The following is a 25,542-nucleotide window of genomic DNA, read 5'->3' on the forward strand; positions in this document are numbered from 1 at the left end:
AATTGCATCCCCACCATCGCCTCCCTCCTCCTTCAGAATCAAACTGTCGAGGGATTCCTCGGCGGCGGCGGAATCTGGTTCGGAAGCGATGCCGATCCGCGCGGGTTGTTTTTCCCTCGCTTCTTCCTCGTCCTCCCACGCTTCCAGTTTCTGCAGGCCGGGAAGAAGTTTCAGGTCCATTTCTGTTGATCCTGCTGAGCCGGCGAACGATCCCGTTAAGCTCGAAACCAGCCATAGCGTCGACGTGGCGAGTGCGACGACGAGAGCTCCTGCGACTCACCCGAATTCGATCACCAATGTGTGCAACGCTGCGATGACCCCGTTTCCGAGGATCACTGTCAAGAGAGGTGGCGATGGGAATTTCGTCAAGTTAAATTTGAATCGCGGGAAGAAGTTCCCGGGCAGACGGTCGAGGTTCCGGAAGCCATGGAAGAGGCGCCTTGCCAAGGTGAAGGATGAGGAGGGTGGTGACGGCTCCGGGGGTTCGGAAGAGGAGGGTGATTTGGATTTGAAGGGAGAGGAGGGATCGAAATTCGAAGGAGACTCTGAGTTAGGGAAGGCGGTGATTGCGGCACGAGAGGATCCTTCGGATGAGAACTTGAGGAATTTGTTGAAGCTGACGCACGGGTTCGATTCTTTTCGAGATGGGCAGCTTGAGGCTATCAAGCGGATGCTCGCGATGGAGTCCACAATGCTTGTCTTGCCTACTGGCGCCGGGAAGTCATTGTGTTATCAGGTAACGCTTCATTGTTGCCACAGTAAATTTCTTCCAGTTTGGTCTTTGTTTTCAGCGATTCTTCATTTGGTTCCTTGATTTATGCAGTTGCCGGCATTGATTTTGCCCGGTATGGCATTGGTTGTGAGCCCTTTGGTGTCCTTGATGATCGATCAGCTTGGGCGGTTACCACCCATGATCCCGGGCGGCCTCCTTTGTAGCACCCAAGTATGAACGCAGTTTGAATTTTGTCCTTACTTCTTCTTCCCCACCAATTTCTGTTTGATTTTTTTCTTTCCAAGTATGCTAATGTTCAATGACTTGCTTCCAGACTAGTAAAGAGGCCGCAGAAACATTAGAAAAAATCCGTTCAGGTTCTATAAAGGTGATTTTATTTATATGTATGTTACTCTTGAATCATTTTTTGTGTCTTTTCCCTTTGCTGTTTCATATAGTGAATTGAATATGCAAAACCGAAGGCAGGTCAGTGGTTGAACGCCTTAGTTGCTGCTGTGTTTGTGGATTTGTAACGAGTGGAAAGGTGTCATCTTTAAATATAACCGACTGGAAATTAGATACTGAATGTGTGTCATTTTTGTCGCTAGGAACTTTGTGCTATATTAGAAAATCATGCTGTAATGCCACTTATTCCTGAAAATGAAAATTGGAAATTTCATGCTGTTTGGGGGCTAGGCGTTCGAGGGGGTTGGAAATTGGTAAAGTGAAAGCCCTCCATTCCTGGAATTGGCAAAGGTACTCCCCAACTCCAATTCTCGATGCAAATACAAGGGAGTATGCATTTCAAATACCTTCTCAACTCCTTAAATGCCTGCAACCATTTCTTGAGGAGTTTGACCCAACTCCAGCTTCAACTCATGTCTCCCAAACAGAGGCTTATTGGAGTTGTCAGCTAAATGAGCTGGTTGAACATTATTGTCCAAAGTACAATAAACCAAACATGTTTTGGGGTTTCTGATTGCCAGTATCTCTGGAGGTGTACCTCCGGAAACTGGGTCTGTCGAAGTCCAGCAATTATGCTAATTGTGTATACAACACTATGAACAAGTCAAAAATATTATAGGATGAACATTTTATAGACGCATATACAAAGACATGTGAATCTCTGAACCTGCTCCCAATTTTAAGCCAAAACATGATCCTAAAAGATGAATCTTTTTCCTGTAGTGTGATCATAGTACATCCATCAAATTGGATTAACAGAGATGGCTTTGTTGGCTGTCTCTTGAAATATTATGTATTGATGGAACACAAATTGAGTGGAAGCTTGCAAACTGAATCTTTTTTAATCTCAGACTAGAAATGCTTTGGATATGCATACCAGCAAGGGGTAATGATACACTGACTCTGGAAAATGTGTAAAGATGAAGATAAAATGTTGGTTCTGCATTTTGCACATAGTGAAAGGGTCAGCTGAGGAAGTAACAAAAAAAGGTTGAGGGGACTTGTGAAAAAGTATATTTCAACTTACGGTGGCAGCACAGCAGCACAAAATGGAAACAATTTCCTTTTCAACCTGAATTTTGTAGTTCAACAATCATTTTCCATATCTAAATGAAGGAAAAAATGCTTTCAAGAAGAACAACATTGATATTCTTATAAGAGTATGCACATGCAAACACATGCAGCAAGCTCTTTTGTTGCTCAATTCTAGAAATACCATTTTTGATGCCTTGGATGAATTTCGAATTATTAAGGGTGTTTGTTGAATTTATTGATGCATGCATTATTTCTTCTAGAATGATCCTTACATTTCTGAATTACAAAAATATAAAATACACTATGCTTTCTTATGAAATAAGTCACATACTCCTCTATTATTTCTTCTTTTTAGTTGTTAAACAAGTTCATATTATTATTAATAAATAAAATTTTTCCTATAGCACATATGGTGTTTTCAAGCAGTCATGCACTTCTGAAAAAATAACTGTAATTTGAAGAAAAATCAAAGAGGAAAAGAAAAAGGTCTTCACTAGTGCATATCTGGATATTCTGCTCATTACATTGCATTATTTGATTATTTGAATTGGAGTAAGTTATTGCCTTGTTGCTGTTATTCTGCTTTCTCTCCTCTCCATGCCAACTGAAATTTGCTGCTTCATGTAATTACTTTTTTTATTTAATATTACTAATGTAATTTAGTTTTTATGAGTTTTTTTTTTGTGTCTTACATTAATATAATGCTCTGTCTCTTTATGGAGATTTGAAATGACATATTTTGACAATGAACATGTCATTTTTTACCATGTATTCAGTCATGATATTTGACATATACTTGAAGATTGCTATATTTATTTTGCAAAGCATGCATTGACATTCTCTCATGTTCATCAGGTACTTTTTGTTTCACCAGAGCGCCTATTGAATGCAGAATTCATATCAACATTTGCTTGTGAGCCACTTATATCTCTTGTAGTAATTGATGAAGCACACTGTCTTTCTGAATGGTTAGTGGCCTTTTGTATTTCACATGCTTCTTTTCTCCTCGATGCTTTTTAGAAGAGATGGCAACTTCAACCTTTCCTTCGGTGAGTTAATACTCTGATTTAAACCTTTGACAGGTCTCACAACTTCCGCCCTTCATATATGAAACTTAGGGCTTCCATCCTCCGTGATAAGCTCAATGTAAAATGTTTTCTTGCAATGACTGCAACTGCAGCCATCAAAACATTGCAGTCTATTATGTCTGTGCTGGAGATTTCACCTGCCAATCTTATTCAAACATCTTGCATCAGAGAAAATTTGCGGCTATCTGTGGCATCAAGTGAAAACAGGAAAGCAATGTTCTACATGTTTTCATGAAAGAACTTGCATGCTTTTGTTTTTGACTCATATGTACTTTCATAATTTTCTATTTGCCAGTATGTGTGTTTGCTTTTTTTACATTGTATGACACATAACATGTATATTTCTGAATTTAGAATTCAATAATTGACATTATGGTGCATTTATGAAGATAATATAAATCTATTGTTTTTTCTCTCATCCCATAGGTTTCCACTGGTGTTGTGCTTCTTCATATGTCAGTTTTTGTGTATTTTTAGCATTGTCTGTACGTCTATGCAAGCATGAGCATGTGCACATGGCTAGACTTGCATCTCTCTGTCTCACATTTATAAATTTATGGTACATGCAATTGTTTCCCTAGTACAACTCCGTAATCACAAATAAGTTTTTTATAAATTTATAAAGGTACCCTTGTTCAGTGATTTGTTGGATGACATAATGTATCACAATTTGCAGATTGAAGGATCTTCTAGCATTGATTAGATCTTCACAAATGGCAGAGGTCAAAAGCATCATAGTTTATTGCAAATTCCAGGTTTATTATGATTTCTTTTACTCAAACTTTCTATCTGAAATCATTTTACTGTTCTATTTTTGAATGCCATTTATGCCACTTATTCAATGTCTTTTATATGGGATTCTGATTGCTGGTCCTGCAGCTTGCATATTTGGCTTCTTATTTCTCTAACATATTTGCTGTAAATGTCATTATGTGTTTCAAAGAAATCACTCGGCAATTATAGTGAATGACTAATAATGAGGTTGTATGATTATTATCATATTTTTTCAGAACTCATGACCTATGACCTAATGTCCATGATCATACATCTTTAGCAACTGGCTTTCAACATCTAGCAAGACATATGACCCATGTCCTAGACAAATAAATAGGCATGCACACTTGTTTTTGAGAAATTTTAACTGGAATCACATTGTACTATGTTGAAGTTGTGGCAGCACATCCCTGCACTCATAGATATATATACACACCTATGCATAACATGCACAGACACACACATTCATGTATTCATCAGGGTACCTAGGTAAGTATTACCACAACTTACTAAAATCTCTTGGCGCCTACTTGTCCATGTTTTGTGAATGTGATCAACATAGTTTTTAGTACTTGAAAAAGGTATCTCTAAGCTCTCGATAAATCCAAAATGATTAACAACCTATTTTACATTTGAATAATTCCAAGCTAGGGATTGGAGCCCTTGAGATGAAACTATGAAATTGAACAACTTTTGTTGAATTGTTGAAGTCATTTTCATTAAGACTGGCATGAAATGCCAGTAGAATGTTTGAAATATGTATACAGGGCATTTCCAATGTATCATGCAACAATGCTGTACATGTGCATGAGACTATGTGCTGTAATGAAATATGCGAAAATACAAAACAAGGGCCTCTAAGGGCTTATAGGATCATAAACACAAAGTGCACATGAACATAGATAAGTCCAACTAAGGGACAATACAAGAGCATAAAGGTACTACACAAGCACTAAGTGCATTCACAACATCAAAGAACTAAAGAGATAAACACAAAAATATAAAAAATATTCATCTTATTGAGCATCAATGCGTAAGAGAAGCATTATCTTACAAAGAGGAGAAGGACACTATATATATATATATATATAGCCAAAATGGGTATTTAAGAGAGACATTCAATGTTCCAACAGTCATATTTATGACTATTGGAACAGCCCCATAGGCAGTCATTGTTCCATAGGTCCAACAACTACTTGGACTGTTCCAACAGTCCTATAGACGCCCTACACTATACTACAAAGACAAAATTTAAAGAAAGAAAAATACAATATTGTCCCTAGTGGACAATCATTATTTACATAAAAATAATAAGATCAAAATGCCTCTAGAGAGCATTACCTATTATACCTCAAACTTACGGTGTGATAATCGAAAGTTTGAAACTGCAAGTCCTCAAAGGTCTTAATTAAATACAAGTCTTCGAAAGTCTTCATTAAATACAAAAATATCTTCATTGGTAGTCCATCTTTATGATGCATAAGACAATTTTGTAAATACAAGTCTCTGAATGTCTTCATTGGTGATCGTCTCCAAACGCCTTCATCGGCTGTCTCCATCTTCATGATATGATGCATCACCGAAATCTATCATATCTTTAAGAACCTGTGGAGAAAAATAAAACAAAGGTTCCAACTACACAAAGGATAATATCCTAACTCAATAATTTTAAAACAAATATATTTTTGAATAAGATAAACATTAAATAATCATTAAGAAAGATAAGAGGAGCATACCTCAAAGATAAATTTTATGAAATCAAATCATAAACCCGAAATCAAAATAATTTTCAAGAAAACATAAATATTGTTCATAAGAGAATTTGATCACTAAAGGACATATAAATCAACAAAAAGAGATAAACAATTATGAATAAATAATATCCCAAGAATTTTTAGAAAAGCATTTCAAATGAAATAACAAATCATCAATGACAACATGCATATATCAAATATGACAATTCAAAAAAGCCCTCAAGATAAGAGGAGCTAAAACATAATCAATATAAAACACATATATATCCAACATGCAATTAAAGCATATTTAATGCACATAATAATGAAAGAGAGCAATCTCACATGTCACAGCTCATTAGGATTTATTCATACAACCTAGAATGGGTTTAAGCATAAAGGACCAAACATCAATCTTAATATATATATATAATCAATGAAATGTACATAAGATATATGGAATTTTATTAATAAACATTTTTCTATGTAAGTAAAAAAAGTTTAAAAATTTTATGGAGAGATTTTAAAATATCCCACATAACAAACAAAATGATATTTGCAAATCTCAACAATAGTTTGATCACCACAAGCAATCACCTCACTAGACCTCCAAACTTCAAAATTCAAGTGTATCAACTACTAGAACAAAAGAACATTCACAATGCCGCTTATAGGCTTAACAAACACACAAAAAGTGTGAAAAAACCAATGAGTATACATAACTCACTACATTAAAATAACATCTCTTGTCTATATAAAATGACACTTAAATAAAAGGCGTAAGATGAGGAAACAATGAGGTAACCATATTGTAACGAAGACAAATTGATATTAATAAGTAACAAGATTTGAAAAACAATATTCAAATCAAAGCAATAATTTTTGCAATAATATGAGATTTAATCCATAAGGACCAAAATGGGTACAATCAAATATCAATAGAGCCATCACTTAATAAAAATAGTACGGTAATCCAATAAACAATAACGACCAAATAAATATTTGAGTGATACAACTCACTCATAGAACCAAAGGTCAATCAACTGTCAGTCAGAACCATGATGCACACATAACTCACATCAGCAACTAACTCTTGTTCAAACAAAAGTAACATGGATCCAGAGGCCAATCACCTATCGATCAGATCCAAGACAAGTGTCAACATGACACTAAAAAAATAAGATGACTTGAGGTGCACAAACAACTCACCTCAGTGGCTAACTCTGGCTTCACAACATCGAGGTGTACAAGAAACAAATGAGTGATACAACTCACTCATAGAACCAGAGGTCAATCAACCTTCAGTAAAAGACAAATCATTTGGCAATTTATACTGACAACAAGATAGATGTGCACACATAACTCACTTCAACAACTAACTATGGTCCCACAAGATAGAAGTGCATACAACTTACCTCAATAAGGCCTCTTGAGAATAAGAGGTTTTTAGTAAATAAGTTTTTCTAAACTAGAGGTTATTTGAATCTTATTCTTTAATGAGGGACCTGGGTGTAATTGTGTTCCTTGGACTATCTCTATTTAATATAGAGATTAGCCCTAATTGAAAGTATGAAGTTCTATTATTCTCCAGCCGTCTCTCTCTCTCTCTCTACCTCGGTTGCTGCGCATCTCACCTTACCTTCAACATGGTATCAGAGCCATCGTTCTTGGAAGCGTGATCTTGTGCCCTGCGCCAAGTTCAAGTGTCTTATCATCGTGAACCAGTGAACCAGTGATCTGAAGCAGATTAGATGGTGATCGTTGTCAACATCTACAACTTGTGAAAGTCGAGGTATTTGTGCGTGGAAGGAGCAAGCAATACGATCGATCCAAACTGCAGTCTGGATCGGGTTCTTGATATGGTGATCCAACTGTGTTGGATGTGATTTCAAAGTGAGTCAATGGGGGTAGAGTGGATGTTGAATAAGTCTCCAGTTTCTAGCATGAATCAGAGGCATATTCGTGGTGGATGTGCAGTCGAGGTATGCATCTCTATCGTAGTTGTGATATGCATCTTTATAGTGGTGGATGTATAGTCGTAGTAGACAACCTATTGTAGTCGTGGTATTCAGCCTGTTGTGGTCGTGGATGATGTTGGTCGTGAAGTGTGAAGCATGAGTGGTGTCGCTGGATCGTGATTAGACTACTGCCAATCGTGAAGGGTGAAGCAGGAGGGAAACTTCTGCACAGGTCGTGTGTGTTGGTGCTGTGACTGTATTGCGTTGAGGCTGCTGCTGATCAGAAAATGTAGTCGTAAATTTGATTTTTTTTGTTGTCATGATATATATGGCTGGGAGCAGATGACGTGAAAAAAAAAATTTATTTTGTTTCTGCTCATGTTATCGCTGGTTGTGCTCAGATTCTATTTAGCAAGCAGCTGGGTGCTGTGTCGTGATCCTTTTGACTCAGCAAGAAGCTGGGTGCTGGGTCGTGATCCTTTTGACTCAGTTGATGTTTGAATTTTTTTTTCGGAATCAGCAGGTGTGATTTCCTGCTGTGTTGAAAAATATTCTGTTTGTGGGAACCTTGTCTTTTGAAGTGAGATTCTGTGTTGGGTGCCACTACTGGTTGTCGTAGTGGCGTATGTGTGATGGTAACACATTCTAAGTTGTGTTGTATGTGTGATCTTGATTTACAACCTATAGTCATCCTTCGTTGAGGTGGAAGGTTTTGGTCAAGTTTCTTTAAAATTATATTTGAAGTTTGGATCTGAACAGTCGAAGGTCGTGTTTCTTAGATTTTATTGGTGAAGTCAAAACTTGATATAGTCGGGCTTGTTGTTGATTGTGGGTATGCGCGTGTGGTTGCTCCTGCATTTTGTAAATCAAGCCCATTAGTTTATATTATGGCTTAAGTGGTTAAATCAAATGCAGATTCCTCGAATGATTGTGTAACTCTTAGCAGGGCTGAATATGACGAGCTCCTTGCTTTACGATCATCCAATTCGAAGTCTTCTGTTGCGGAGGTTGTGTGCTCGGCAGGTGATGGCCTATCTGCTCAAGGTGGTAGGTGGGTCATTGATTCTGGAGCCTCTGGTCACTTGTGCGGAAACTTGAGCAACTTTGTGAGTTTAAAACTTGTGACAGGTCAAAAAGGGGTACGTCTTGCTGATGGTAGCTCTTCCCCAATTGTAGGGCAGGGAAACATGTCTATTACCCCTACTCTTCAATTGTCGCATGTTCTTCATGCTCCTTCGTTTCCACATAATTTATTATCCGTCAGTCAAATGACAAAAGAGTTGAATTGTAGAGTGATTTTTGATCCTATAGGATGCACCTTTCAGGACTTGCTGACGGGGAAAAGGATTGGTGGTGGCTATGAGGAAGGTGGTATGTATTACCTACACCAACCAAAGGTTTCGACCTATTCTGCTGTTACATCATCCTCAAGTCCTCTATTGTGGCATCATCGTTTGGGTCACCTTCCAGTGACAAAACTTCGTCGTGTCATTCCTCATATACCTCCCTCAGTTTCTTTTAAGTGTGAAACATGTCAATTGGGAAAACATTGTCGAAGCTCTTTTCCCTCCAGTCAGAGTCCATCAAGTCAAGGATTGTTTGATCTTCTTTATGTAGATGTGTGGGGTCCGAGTAGGATTCCGAATAGGTCTCAATGTCGTTATTATCTAGTTATTGTTGATGACTTCTCGAGACTATCGTGTGTGTTCCTGTTAAAAGATCGGTCTCGAGGTCCTGTCATTCTTAAATCTTTAATTGCAGAGATAAAAACTCAATTTGACATATGTGTTAAAATTGTTCGCACTGATAATGCTCTTGAGTTCAAATCCAAAGACTTACTTCAATTCTACTCTGTTAATGGGATTCAACCTCAATTTACATGTCCCCATACCTCCCAGCAAAATGGGGTGGCTGAGAGGAAACATAGACAAATCCTTAATGTTGCTCGGTGCCTTATGATTCAATCCAATATACCTGCTACATACTGGGGCGATGCGGTTTTGACAGCCGGGTTTCTTATAAATCGCATGCCGTCAAGTTCTGTAGAAGACCAGATCCCAATTCAAATTCTCCATCAGAGTCTCCTCTCTTTCCTATCCCCCCTAAAGTTTTTGGATGTGTGTGTTTTGTGCATAAGCTGGGTCCTGATCGAGATAAACTTGTTGCACAGTCTATTAAATGTGTTTTCCTTGGGTATCCTAAGAACCAAAAAAGGATATCGTTGCTATGACCCTATATCTCATAAAGAGTATGTCAGTGCGGACATTACCTTCTTTGAGTCTATTCCTTATTTTTCGAGTACTACTCCAAGGTTACAAGATAGTCATGGTGATGTTTTTCCTCTGCCAATTCCCCCATTTCCTTTAGAGTCGTTCACTCCAAAGCCTGTGGCTCCATCCTCTGGGGAGTCTCGATACCGAAACCCTCCTATACTGTATACTCATAGGTTACCACCTACCTCCATGCCCCCATTATGTCCTTCTTCTGAAGCAAGTATCTCTGAGCATATTGAAGTTTCTGCTATTGATGATGATCTTCCTATTGCTCTGCGAAAAGGGAAAAGACAGTGCACCATTCATCCCATTTCTCAATTTGTTTCTGAAGTTAATCTTGGGGCTTCTATGAAGAATTTTATCTCGGCTTTGTCTGCCTCCTCTGTTCCGCTTCATCACAGTCAGGCTCTATTCGACCCCAAATGGATGCAGGCTATGAAGGATGAGATGGATGCCCTATGTTCTAGGGGCACTTGGGATTTGGTGGATCCTCCAACTGATGCAGATATTGTTGGCTGCAAATGGGTATATACCATTAAATACAACTCCGATGGGTCAATTGAACGGTACAAAGCCCGGTTGGTTGCAAAAGGGTATACTCAGACTTATGGTGTTGACTTTTTTGAAACTTTCTCCCCAGTTGCTCGTCTTGGCACTATTCGTCTTGTTCTTTCTGTTGCTGTGCACCATGGATGACCCTTGTTTCAGTTGGATGTCAAGAATGCCTTTTTGTATGGGGATTTGCATGAAACTGTCTACATGCAACAACCCCCAGGCTTCGAGGTTCAAGGGGAGTGTAAGAAGGTGTGCAAGTTGAAGAAGGCTATTTATGGCCTGAAGCAGAGTCCAAGGGCATGGTTTCACAAATTATTTGAGGTAATGTCAAGTTTTGGCTTTGTCAGGTCAGCTTCAGATCACTCCTTGTTCATCAAGAAAACCAGTGCTTGAATTGTTGTTATGGTGGTATATGTCGATGACATCATATTAACAGGGAGCAGTGCCCAAGATATTTCTACCACAAAAGATCATCTTCAGAAACACTTTGTTACTAAAGATCTTGGTCACCTTCGATATTTTATGGGTATCGAAGTTGCAAGAAACAAAGAGGGCTTAGTGTTGTCTCAAAGAAAGTATGTGTTGGACTTATTAAAAGAGTTTGGAATGCTAGGAGCCAAGCTAACTAATATTCCAATGGATCCCAAAACTCACATGTTCGATGAAAAGTCTGAGTATGTGGACAGTGCCAACTTTAGATCCTTGGTGGGTAAGTTACTATATGTGACTGTTACTAGACCAGACATTTCATTAGCTGTGAGTAAAATCAGTCAGTTTATGGACAAACCTACAAAAGTTCACTGGGATGCAGCTATGATGGTTATTCGGTACTTAAAGGCATCTCCTGGTAAAGGTCTGTTGTTTAAACGAAATCCATCTTTGGACGTTGTTGCTTACACTGACGCGGATTATGCAGGATCTGTTGAAGATAGGAAGTCAACATATGGATTTTGTGTGTTTGTGGGAGGAAATCTTGTTACCTGGAGGAGTAAGAAACAAACCGTTGTAGCCAGGTCGAGTGCTGAATCTGAATACCGAGCAATGGCCCAGACTGCAGCTGAGATTATGTGGATAAAATCAGTCTTGACCGAGCTTCAGGAGAAAGTATCCCTACCTATGTTGATGATGTGTGACAATAGGGCTGCTACATATATTGCCAACAATCCAGTGTTTCATGAAAGGACTAAACATATTGAAGTTGACTGTCACTATATCCGCGACTTGGTTCAGGCAGGGTATATATGCACCGATCATGTATCTTCCGAAGATCAAATAGCTGATGTTTTTACCAAAGCCCTGGCGAGACCAAATTTCTCAAAGTGTTGTGACAAGCTGAGCATGATTGATATCTATGCTCCAGCTTGAGGGGGAGTGTTGAGACTAAGAGGTTTTTAGTAAATAAGTTTTTCTAAACTAGAGGTTATTTGAATCTTATTCTTTAGTGAGGGACCTGGGTGTAATTGTGTTCCTTGGACTATCTCTATTTAATATAGAGATTAGCCCTAATTGAAAGTATGAAGTTCTATTATTCTCCAGCCGTCTCTCTCTCTCTCTCTCTCTCTTTCTTTCTCTCTCTACCTCGATTGCTGCGCATTTCACCCTACCTTCAACAAGGCCAAACAAATAATAATGAATGTATCGAAAGAAGAGTGATGGACTTACAAAGCCTAATAATAAAAACCTTAAAAGACACACTGCAAGGAACAAGAATTGATATGACAAAAATTTTCAAGTCAAAGAAATCCTCAAGTAATTATAGAGCCTTCACGAACCAAAATGTCCACCAATATTAAGTCGATAAACACAAAAAATGTTCTCTAAGAAACATTCTCACAAAACCCACAAGGGCATACACAAGAAGGCTTACAATATAAAAAAGGATATTTTATTGAATATCATAAGTGTGCAATACAAACATAACTCTTAAAACTCATATGAGGTATCATGATGCAAATAAATTTTAGTAAAAACATGCAATCATACGACAAGATAAAATGTCCAACAATGAGAGTCTTTAATTATAAACAAAGCATGTCCATCAATAATGGACAATTACTAAAGTAAACCATGTGGAAAATACTTATAAGACCCACAAAGGGCAAATACAAAGAAGATTCTCATAATTCTTGAATTAATATTTTATTAAAACTACGTATGCAAAAAAACATAATATTTAAATCTCATGCAAAACATGTATGATAATGTTCATTAAAGAGCTATGAGACTAATAACACAATCACAAGGACCATAAAAAGGTCCAATAAGATAAACACTCAATAACATAACTATTTTAATAATTTTTAAAAAGGAACATATTTAAAAGGCATTCATAAAAGTGAATGATTCCCATAAGAAATCATGCTCAATACCTTATGCACTAATAAATAATCTCATTCATCATGTAAGACAATCACAAGTGCAGGATCATATATTAATATAAAAATTATTTATTCAAAATTCAAAAACAGCAAGGTATCTATGATCACTAAAATCCTAACCACATGATTTTTAATATTTCATAATTTATTTTAGGTTTCACATAAGAATACATCAAGAATAAAGAAAGAAAACTTCAAACAAAAGTTAAGCAAAATCTCATAAGATCATACTTGTGAATGACACGTAACACCATTTCAAATTATTTTAAAATATTCGATAAATTTCAAAAAACAAAAAAATGTTCAATAATAAATATGAACATGATTTATAATTTCACAAGATCAAACAAATATTATAAACCTTATAAAATATTTAATAAAAAATAAATCCAACAATAATTTTAAAAACCATTTAAAGATTTTAGTTTTTAACAAAAATAACAAATAAAATTTTTAAAGATAAGAAAAATGAGTGCTTCTCGTGTGTAATGCATGAGATAGATAGATCAAGTAACACTAAAGGTATAAGATACATGCCATGTCAAGATTTTCCTTGAATCCAACCCACACAATGCTCACAAATCCTTCACGAAACACAAGCTCAAACCAAAGAATCTCAAGACCCAAAAAAGGGAAAATACCAAAAAAGATTTTTTGGTTCTAATACCATGTAATGAAATATGCAAAAATACAAAACGAGGGACTCTAAGGGTTTATAAGATCATAAACACAAAGTACACATGCACATACACAAGTCCAACTAAGGGACAATACAAGAGCACAAGGGTACTACACAAACACTAATTGCATTCAAGACATCAAAGAACTAAAGAGAGGAACACAAAAGTATAAAAAGCAGTGTTGTGAAAAGCGTTGAGGCGTAGCGAGGCGCTCCACCAAAATCTGAGACGAGGCGTAAGCCTCAATTTTTTTTAACTTTAAAAATCTATAAAAAATATCTAAAATTATAAATAAATAAAAAATGCTTTTTGATGAAGCAACAACAAATAAGAAATAAAAAATCTCAAATATATACTGAAAAAATATGAGATTAACATATAAAGTAATATTAATGCAACAACTTGATCTATGTAAGTATCTAAGAAATAAAATATGAGTATTCATTCAATAAAAAATTAACATTAACAACGAAATGCATATTAGCATTAACATTTTTAGCAAATCACTAGGATCTGAGGCAAATCCAGTTTTTTCAAAGTGATTTAACATATATAATAAAACAAAATAGCTCCGGATTTCGAATGCACACAAGTCAAAATTTCCAGCAAAGCTCTAATCAAACATAGACAATAACTGGTGAAATTTCAGTAAATAAAGATTTTTTGTATGTGCCTGCATTCTTTGAGTGAAACTGCGTGTCACTACTACAATGTAAAAATAACTTAACAACACCAATGTTTATAAAAATGCATGCAATTACAGTGCATGATTTAAAATCCATCTGACCAACCAGAAGCATGCAAAACAAAACCTTAACCATAATACACGTGAGCCATAACCTCTATATATAATTTCACACGATGCAAGTGCACAACTGGGGGAAAGAAAATTTCCGATGAATCCCATAGGTCTCATGTGAACAATAAAGGAACAGATCTTGATTAATACAAACACTAACGGTCTTCAATATACCGCAAGAACATTCCTTTCTTCACAGAAGAGGCAGTTTCTTGGATAGAAAATTTCTTGAATCATCTTCCTTTCAAATATCTAACAATTCAGTCACCTGCTTTTGATCCTCAAACATGAAAGTTACAACTGTAACAGTTCCAAAAGCATTTGGAATCTAAGATGTGGCAATCATTAATCAAGCCTGGAAATACAAATCAACAGAAGCATCAACCAGTTGAGCCTGCCAAATCATATGGTGAATGGCAGGATTAGCACATTAGACAATTTTCACCTAGTGGGCAAAAGAAATCTGCATACATACGAAACTTCTCGATGCATCAAATTAACGCAATCCATGAAAGAAACCCCCCAAGTACAACTAAACCGAGCAGAACCACACAGAAAAAACATGCCCATTCAAAAGGAGATTGCGTGAAGATTAGTCAACGTCTTATAATCACAGTCCATCAATTAAGATAACACAATTTTTGAATTCACAGCTCACGAAAAACGCAAATTAAAGGATTCTATCTCCATACATATGTAAATTTGTTAGTTTTTTACCCATAAGTCACCCTAAATCCGCTTAGCAAAAAGATGATGGTAGAAAACGACCAAGAAACCCTAAATCCGCTTAGCAAAAAGATGATGGCAAAAAACAACCAAAGGTCGAAAGAACAACTGATGATCCCAATCATAATTTTCAGATCTAACGCTGTAAGTGAGGGAGAACGGAAAAAGGATGAAAATCCTTATTTCTTGAAGGAGGAGATTGGGTTTTCAATCCAAATCTCCACCGCGAGAGAGACAGAGAGAATGCTACGACTGTGAAAGCCGAGAGGGAGACGTACCTGATTCGGCTCCACCACGAGAGAGGCGTGCTTGTTTTAGATCCACCACGAGAGAGACAAAGAGAATGCTGCAATTGTGAGAGCCGAGCGAGAGAGATTGCTGTGAGAAAAAACAGGAAGAGAGGGGTTCAAAAAAACTAAAATAGTGAAATCAACACTTAAAGGGTCGGGGGCAGTATGTTTATGCCCTAATTTTTGGTCAAATGAGGGTTTTGACCCTTATTTGACCAAATGCTTTGAGGCGTGTACGCCTCAGCCTGAGGTGCGCCTCGCCTCGAGGCATGCGCCTCAAGGCTTATGAGGCGCACGCCTCGCGGGTTTTGGGCTTTACACATGTGCCTCAAGGCAAAAAGCCTCTCGCCTTGAGGCGAGACGCGCTTTTTGCGCCTTAAGGCGCGTTTTTAATAACACTGATAAAAAGTATTCATCTTATTGAGCATGAATGCTCAAGAGAAGCATTATCTTACAAAGAGGAGAAAATCACTATATATAGAGCCGAGATGGGCATTCACTGTTCCAACAATCATATTTAGTTCGAAACGCGAGGGATAAGGTATATAAGGAGGTTTATGACAAGTTGTATACGAAAGAGGGAGAAAAAGATATTTATAGGCTTGCAGAGAGATAGGAAATCGAGGGATCTAGGTATGGTTAGATACATCAAAGATGAAACTCAAAGGGCTTTAGTCAAAGATGAGGAGATTAAGGAGAGATGAAAATATTATTTTGATAAGCTTTTTAATGGAAGTCATGCTCAGGATCTTGGAGACTTCTCCATTCCTTCTCATGAGATGAATCGTGACTTCATGCGCAAGATTCAAAAGAAAGAAATTGCAGAGGCTTTAAAGAAAATGAAATCAAGAAAGTCAGTTGGACCAGATGGTATACCTATCGAGACTTGGAAATGCTTGGGTGAGAATGGTTTAGAATGGTTGACAAATTTTTTTAACAAGATTTGGCGGACAAATAAGATGCCTAAGGAGTGGAGGAAGAGTACTTTGGTGCCTCTATATAAGAATAAGGGTGACATACAAGATTGCACAAACTATCGTGGTATAAAACTCATGGGTCATACTATGAAACTTTGGGAGAGGGTGATTGAGCATAGGTTGAGGAAGGTTGTCATGATATCGGAGAATCAATTTGGTTTTATGCCTGGAAGATCAACTATGGAAGCTATACATCTTCTTAGACAAATTATTGAGAGATATAGAGAGAGGAACAAAGATTTGCATATGGTTTTTATTGATTTAGAGAAGGCATACGATAGAGTACCTAGGGATGTTCTCTGGTGGACAATGATGAAGAAAGATGTTTCTCTCAAGTACATTAGTATAATTAAAGATATGTACGAAGGAGTGGTAACCAATGTCCGCACTTGTGGAGGGGTGACAAACAATTTTCCTATAACAGTTGGGTTACATCAAGGATCTACATTAAGCCCTTTCCTATTTGCTATAGTGATGGATGAGCTTACGAAATCAATTAAAGAAAATGTGCCGTGGTGTATGTTGTTTCGTGATGATATTGTTTTGATTAATGAGTCTAGAGCTGGGGTTAATGCTAAGTTAGAATTATGGAGACAGACATTGGAAGCAAGAGGTTTTACGTTGAGTAAGAGTAAGACATAATATATGGAATGTCGGTTTAGTAAGCAACGCAGTAGTGATGAGAGTGTAATGAAGCTTGGCGAGCAAGAAATATCGGTGGATGACTGTTTCAAATGTTTGGGATCTATCATTCGAAATGATGGAGAAATTGATGGAGATGTAAACCATAGGATAAAGGTTGGGTTGATGAAATGGAAAAGTGCAACTAGAGTGCTGTGCGATCGTAGAATGCTATTGCGGTTGAAGGAAGAGTTTTATAGGACGACAATTAAGCCCGCTTTATTATATGGTACAGAATGTTGGGCTGCCAAGAGACATCATATTCAAAAAATGAGTGTAGCTGAGATGCGTATGCTTCGATGGATGTGTGAAAATACAATAAAAGATAAGATTCGAAACAGGGAGATACTTAAGAAGGTAGGCGTTGCATCCATTGAAAATAAGATGAGAGAAAATTGTTTACGGTGGTTTGAACATATTCGGCGAAGGCCTAATGATGCTCCAGTTAGAAGGATGGACAAATGGAAAAATATATTAGTCAAAAGAGGTTGAGGTAGGCCTAAGATGACTTGGATGGAATGATAGGAAAGGATATGAATGCTTTGAACCTCACCGAGGACATGGCATTGGATAGAAATGATTGGAGGAGAAGGATTCATGTGGAGTACCCATAATGATTTTCTTTTTTGGTTCATATCCCCGACCACAATTGTTTTGGGATGAAGGCGTAGTTGTTGTTGTTGTTCCAACAGTCATAGAGACCCCCTACACTATATAATAAAGACAAAAATTAAAATTAAAATTAAAATTAAAATTAGAATTAGAATTAGAATTAGAATTAGAATTAGAATTAGAATTAGAATTCGAATTAAAATTGGAATTGGAATTAGGATTAGAATTAGAATTAGAATTAGAATTAGAATTAGAATTAGAATTAGAATTAGAATTAGAATTAGAATTAGAATTAGAATTAGAATTAGAATTAGAATTAGAATTAGAATTAGAATTAGAATTAGAATTAGAATTAGAATTAGAATTAAAATTAAAATTAAAATTAAAATTAAAATTAAAATTAAAATTAAAATTAAAATTAAAATTAAAATACTGTCCCTAGTGGACAATCACTGTTTACATGAAAATAACAAGATCAAAATGCCCTATAGAGCATTACCTATTATATATATATATATATATATTAACGTGTCCATGCATGCATATGTGCATTTATGTATGATTTTCACGTGTCCTGCATGTGTGTGTACGTGTGAGTCATGCATTAGTGTAAAAGATCATACAAAGAACCCATATTTTATTACTTTTGGATCTTGGATCTATATAAACTCTTCATTTCTTAATAAAAGTTATGTCATGTTATATAGGCAAAGGGATCAGCAGTGCAGGAGGTTCGAGCAACAGAGTATTTTTTGCTTTGATCTTTGCAAAAATAAGTAAAGAGGCAGAAGAGTCACATAGGCTTTTGATCTGATCTCTTCTCTTGACGAAGAAAGGATATTCCTAGCGCATTGGTTATGTCTCAAAACCACCTTGATGCAATCAAGTTCAATACCCAAGTGAACACTTTAAACCACTAAAAACTTTTATTTGAAGCTTATGATTAAGTAGTGACCTACCTCATAACATGACTCACCGCAGAGATAACGTCAGCACTTATATATAAGAAGAATTGAAATGCCAACCTTGAACATACCACCTAACTAAACTAAGATACATATTATCTTATTGCCCTTGGAAAACTTTCAAAACCTGCCCCAGGATGCTTGCTTTATGAATCAGTGCCCTATTACATATCTTACCTTTTGGATCTCCTTTCATATCCTAGGTTATGAGAAGAAATACTCTAGTTTTTTAGGACACTCTTGAAAAACTTAAACGTAACCCATAACCCTTGCTTTAATAAAATAAGAAACCTTTTTTTTCTTGAATAAAGAGAGCCTTTTTGAGTTTGAGCTTACGGCTTATCTGGTTATATATAATAAAGTAACTGTGCTTTCCTCCCTTTATGTCTAATTATGAGATATAATAAGAAATTGAGTTGGATAGTATTTTAGTGATCTACGTGTCTACCTTTTGCAGTATGAAACAGATTTAGTTTGCAAGCTTCTTTCTGATAATCAAATCAGTGCAAAGGTAAGCCACATGCTGATCAAGTTTTTTGTATTTGAAGATATAGTCTTCTGCATTAGAGTGCAGGTTATTTACGCAATCATTACATTGTAGAGCTACCACAGTGGCATTCCTGCGAAAGATAGGGTTCTTGTGCAGAAATTATTTTGCTCCAACAAGATTCGAGTGGTAAGATTCTTTTCAGAAAAAAAAAAATTAATTTGTTAGAGTTTTATCCCACTTTAAAGTATAATTTTTTTGTCATTTTCAGCATTTGAGTTGCATTGCTAACATGATTTGTGATGAAAGGTTGTAGCTACTGTGGCATTTGGAATGGGTTTGGATAAGAGTGACGTTGGTGCTGTATGTCTTTTTTAATTATCTTTTCCATGTCTAAAGTTTTCTCCTTTGTGTAATATATGTCATCTGATGCACCACCTTACAGTCATCACTAATCCTCAAATATATTTCTTTCTTTCAGGTTATCCATTATAGCTTGCCTGGAAGCATAGAAGAATATGTTCAGGTGGATCTAGTTTGTGAAGTTATCTTTCTTTGGATTCTGTTTATAGTCCTAAACTAGAAGAAATCTGTTCTAAACCTCATAGGAGATTGGGCGTGCTGGACGGGATGGATGTGTTGCTTTCTGCCATATCCTTCTAGATGATTCTACGTATTTAAAGCTTTGCAGTCTTGCATACAGGTACTAATGCATTTCATATCAAAGTTTCGTTTCATCTCATAGCATCAGTTAACAAATTGTTTAGGTTGTATGTTGACAGTGATGGCGTAGATGAATATGCAGTTAACAAATTCCTTTGCGATATTTTTAATGATGGAAGCCACCATCTCAATAACGTTCATTCCTTGATTATTGAAACATTATCCCGTAAATTGGATATGAAAGAGGAGGTACCGTTCTCAATCCTGTTATCTTGTTTTTGTTATTTTTGTCAGTTTTCCACTTATTTCATGTTATCAATGTTCGACAAGCTCCTTGTGTGTTTATGCTGAAAATTTATGGTTCATAAGATGTAACTCTCCAAAATTTCTAACTTGAAATCTGGATTTTTTTGTAAACGGTAAAATATCATTTAATTTGAATTGATTGCACAATGGAAAACATTTAGGTGATCCAAGTTAGCCAATCTTGGGTGGGTTACAGGCAACCATACTATTGTAACTTGTTTGGATCCCAACCTAGTGGTTTTAGGTCCAACTCACACATACAGTCTAACTGAAATTTATGAATCCAAATATGATTCGTTTCAAACTATGCTTTGCATTAAAACTTTTTAAACATCAGCGTTTATATTTTCATGACATCTGAAACAAGGCCAAGATCAAAAAGAGATAAAATGTGGTATCAAGACACCGTCACGCCATCTCGCTATCACCTTCAACTGCTACTCATCTCCTAAAAGTGGTAAAGTAGAAAGGGTCAGACTCATCAAGTCTAGTAGCCTAACCATAGCCCTACAATACTTGCAGAAAATCAAAACATATATAACATCATTCGTGATGCTTGAAATTGATATGCATAATCCAAACATGACATGCATAATCAATTATGCCTAATCATATAGGCATTAAGCCAAGAATCAATATGCATGAATCCATAAAGCATAGAGGAATGAAATTTGCATACATAATAATTAATATGTTAAGCCAAATATCGATATGGGCATGAATCCATAAAGTATAGAGGAAATTAAATTTTCATACATAATAATTAACATGTTAAGCCAAAAATCGATATGGCATAATAAATAAATATTAAACAAAAACCGATATGGGCATGAATCCATAAAACATAGAGGAAAATGAAATTTACAAACATAATAATTAACATGTTAAGCCAAAAATCGATACGACATAATAAATATTAGCCAAAAATCGATATGGGCATGAATTCATAAAGCATAGAGGAAATGAAATTTATATACATAAGAATTAACATGTTAAGTAAAAAATCGATATGACATAATAAATAAATATTAGCCAAAAATCGATATGGGCATGAATCCATAAAGCATAGATGTAACGACCTCAACTTATCCTCGTAAAATTTGTTTTTTTTTTTAACAATTGCAGAAACCAAACTCAAGAATCTGGGGTCTCACAGATTTAATAAATACCAAACCACAATAGATAGTGCATTGAATCAACGAAGGAATAACCAACTTTATTAACCAATAAAATGAATGTCATAAAAATAGAAATAAATAAATAGCCTGTAACATAGAGCAACTTTGTTAAGAACATCAGAATCATGTCACACAGACTCGTAGGCTCCATATAGCAAGTTACTCCATTACTGAGCTTCCAGTCCTGAAAAACATTTTTGAAATACAACATCGTTCTTTGTACGAATTCTTCTAAAAATCCAAATAGAAAGGAAAGAACATAAACCAAATTTATGCATAAATTTTAGAGGAATATAACAACAATTTCATAATCAATTTACCATTCAAGCATTTAAAAAAAGTATCATACAATAATAATTTTCATATGAGACAGAATAAACAAGAATGCATGAATTAATGCAAAACAGTAAAGATGTATGATTCAAATAACTTATTAAGTTATTAATCAGAGTTGTTTTTCTATTCATGTCCCTATTAAATGCATACAATGTAACACCCCAAAATTTAACCCATATTTTAAGGTTTTTTTTTTCAGCGGAACAAGAAATACTATAGGGTTAAACATTTCATAACATTACAGTGGATAACAAACCAAATCATTTATTTTATTTCAATATCGAAGAAAATAAATATCAGAGTTTTAAATGATATGAGCAATTAAATTATAATAAATCCAAGCGATCCCTGGAACAATAAATCCAAAATCTCGATCCGATGCCTCATCCTGCAGTCTCTCGTAATTTAGATTGTTCACCTGAAAACAATAAATTTACAGGAATTAGACTACAACTGTCGAAGTAGGAATCACTGTAGATTTTCTTGCATGTATATCATGTGTTAAGTATGTGATGTGGGCAAATAACATATATATATCTAATCAAGTAAGCAGATTATGCAACAACTATAATTAAACAAGTAAAACATATTATGCAACAACAATAATAGTAACATATATAACTTTCATGTAATAGTCAAAATATAAATTCAATTATCTTACATCTACGCATTTCAGGATTTCATTTCATCACAAGCTCAGAATATAAAGCACGTTGAAAGAATATGAAACTGTCTCTCCTGGTAACTCTACGCACTGTGATACCTAACTGTTCTAAAATTGTGTTTAAATTATCTTATCTTCTCGTGGGTACACACGGGCTCAGACAACCATCACAGAAGAGAACATCTGGGGGTATATTATTCAAGGGTATTTTATTAACCCGAACGTTCTAAATGAGACTGTAATCCCAAGGGAGCGACCAGTAGCCGAGATAACCTCCTAAGGCTCAACACAAATAGGATGCATCCCTAACTTCTGCAGAAGAACATGAAGCTACCACCTAGGACACATTTTGGTAGTCCGGGTCCCCAAACTCCAAGGACTGGGGACCAACAAGTCACTTTAGCTCGAAACAGTTACACACATGTCCTCGGAGTTTTGTACCACCTACCCTTTCCAAGGTAGGCCCAAGAACTGAGTGGGTTGATCTTTTTATTTAATTAATTTCCTGAAGTACAGAGGCATTTCTCCAACTTCCTTCTACTACCATAGCAATAGATTCCAACCTTAGTCATTTTACCAAGGTTTATAAAACAGTCCCAATCCTTGTCATATTGATTGTATAAACCAACTCAAAGTGTTCCGGTGCCTTTAAACCAGTCAAACACACAAGCCTCGGTACCTTTAAACCAGTCGGACACACAACATTTACAATTAAGTTTTCATTATTTTATTGCCATAGCACACAAGCTAATAGCCCAAGTACCTGCATTAGGTATTCAACCTCTATTGCCCATTAGGCAGGGCTTTTACCAAACAACATTATTTGTAATTCATTCAATCCATTCTTGGTTCGATTTCATTATAATATTTCATTATAATATGCAGGTTCTAGTTAACATAATTGAGCATTGCACCTATCCACACAAACAGTCAGTGGAGTATTACAGAAAACAAATGCTACAGTCCTACTAGAGCATGCTAATCTCGAGCCCAACACGTGCATGAGATAAGTCATCACATGTTCAACAACCAAGTATAGGAATTGAAAACACAATACAAGCTACCATAGATGGACTTTACACTGGAAATACAAGTTATGTAACATATGTTTAGAGATATTAAAAGGAAATAGTTGTAGCTTTATTCAGCCAACCCCAAATACTTAAAAATTGTGAACATCTTCAATGTGTAGTATGTATGATTTCATATCCTGTTAGGACAACAAAACATTGCACTTCATTGTGATGCTCCATCTCATGCGGCCTTCACATATACGTGTTTATCATCATAATGGAGCAATTGGTTTATACATCTTGAATGGGTTAGTGAGCATGCATTAAACCTCCCAAAAATTAATTCATAATGACACTTGATTTTACAACAATTCAACTCGTTAAGGCCACTTCTCTTTTACAATATTTTACGCAGATTCAGTTCATGTGCATTTGCATGTGGAAAACAAACGGATTAAGAGATCTTTGATCATGCTTGGAGTTTAGTTAATCAGATGAATATCCATAGAAAATAGACCAACATATCGTGAATAATATCATGGCATAGCAGATAATGTAGAGCATGTCTGTGTTTATACATCTACAATGCAACAAAGCTGACTGAGCACGTACCCTGAGTGTGTGGTAATATCCGACAAAGAAAAGCAAAAAATTCAAATAAACATAACTTGGAATACGTAAGCATCACTAAACCACCTTAACCCCTATAAGGTGCAACTCGGTTATACATATACAATTAACACAACGAGTTCGTAAACTTGAAAATTTCAGTGGGACCACATCTGCACCCATGCAGACTACTAAAACCCCTTTCTTTATTGGTTTGGCAATAACAGAGACCAGACATTTCAATCAGGCATTACCTTTTAGCAGTGATATAAATCGAACATTAAATCATAAATTCTCCTTAGCAGTAATAGAGAACAAACATTCAATCAGACACTCCCCTTTAGCATTATAGATCAAACATTCAATCAAGCATTCCTCTTAGCGGTAACAAAAATTGAACTCAACACCCCCTTCACAAAGGAAATACAAGTTATGTAACATATGTTTAGAGATATTAAAAGGAAACAGTTGTAACTTTATTCAGCCAACCCCAAATACTTAAAATTTTTGAACATCTTCAATGTGTAGTATGTATGATTTCATATCCTGTTAGGACAACAAAACATTGCACTTCATTGTGATGCTCCATCTCATGCGGCCTTCACATATACATGTTTATCATCATAATGGAGCAATTGGTTTATACATTCTGAATGGGTTAGTGAGCATGCATTAAACCTCCCAAAAATTAATTCATAATGACACTTGATTTTACAACAATTCAACTCGTTGATGCCACTTCTCTTTTACAGTATTTTACGCAGATTCAGTTCATGTGCATTTGCATGTGGAAAACAAACAGATTAACAGATCTTTGATCATGCTTGGAGTTCAGTTAATCAGATGAATATCCATAGAAAATGAGCAAACATATCGTGAATAATATCATGGCATAGCAGATAATGTAGAGCATGCCTGTGTTTATACATCTACAATGCAACAAAGCTGACTGAGCACGTACCCTGAGTGTGTGGTAATATCCGACAAAGAAAAGTAAAAAATTCAAATAAACATAACTTGGAATACATAAGCATCACTAAACCACCTTAACCCCTATAAGGTGCAACTCGGTTATACATATACAATTAACACAGCTAGTTCATAAACTTGAAAATTTCAGTGGGACCACATCCGCACCCATGCAGACTACTAAAACCCCTTTCTTTACTGGTTTGGCAATAATAGAGATCGAACATTTCAATCAGGCATTCCCCTTTAGCAGTGATATAAATCGAACATTAAATCATAAATTCTCCTTAGCAGTAATAGAGAACAAACATTCAATCAGACACTCCCCTTTAGCATTATAGATCAAACATTCAATCAAGCATTCCTCTTAGCGGTAACAAAAATTGAACTCAACACCCCTTTCACAAAGGAAATCCGAAACCCCCAAATCATGGATTTGGGGTTTTCAGATTAGGGTTGATACAAACCCCCTTAGCATAAATCAAACCCCCATTCTTGACTTACAAGATCTCCCATTCTTGACAGTCAAGAACACCAAATCGAACGATTTGGGGTTCTTGGACTCCCCCCCTCACACACTAACACACTCAATAACCCGAAAGCCAAAATACAGGAT

General features: G+C 36.0%; 1 protein-coding gene across 1 annotated transcript in view; it reads left to right on the forward strand.

Moving 5' to 3' along the window:
• The first annotated feature begins 313 nt into the window (after nucleotides 1–313).
• Nucleotides 314–25,542, forward strand: part of LOC149811769 (DEAD/DEAH box RNA helicase family protein) — a 74,809-nt gene continuing 49,580 nt past the window's right edge. Inside the window, exons 1-12 of the mRNA XM_089992919.1 lie at nucleotides 314–736; nucleotides 824–943; nucleotides 1,047–1,100; nucleotides 3,068–3,180; nucleotides 3,295–3,516; nucleotides 3,977–4,055; nucleotides 19,159–19,212; nucleotides 19,303–19,377; nucleotides 19,498–19,551; nucleotides 19,670–19,714; nucleotides 19,797–19,891; nucleotides 19,971–20,100. Of these exons, the coding sequence (XP_089849045.1) occupies nucleotides 314–736; nucleotides 824–943; nucleotides 1,047–1,100; nucleotides 3,068–3,180; nucleotides 3,295–3,516; nucleotides 3,977–4,055; nucleotides 19,159–19,212; nucleotides 19,303–19,377; nucleotides 19,498–19,551; nucleotides 19,670–19,714; nucleotides 19,797–19,891; nucleotides 19,971–20,100 (1,464 nt within the window). The remainder of the gene's footprint in view (nucleotides 737–823; nucleotides 944–1,046; nucleotides 1,101–3,067; nucleotides 3,181–3,294; nucleotides 3,517–3,976; nucleotides 4,056–19,158; nucleotides 19,213–19,302; nucleotides 19,378–19,497; nucleotides 19,552–19,669; nucleotides 19,715–19,796; nucleotides 19,892–19,970; nucleotides 20,101–25,542) is intronic.

This window comes from Nuphar pumila, chromosome 17 (assembly GCF_984573655.1).
Source record: "Nuphar pumila chromosome 17, dmNupPumi1.hap1.1, whole genome shotgun sequence".
Lineage (NCBI taxonomy): Eukaryota > Viridiplantae > Streptophyta > Magnoliopsida > Nymphaeales > Nymphaeaceae > Nuphar > Nuphar pumila.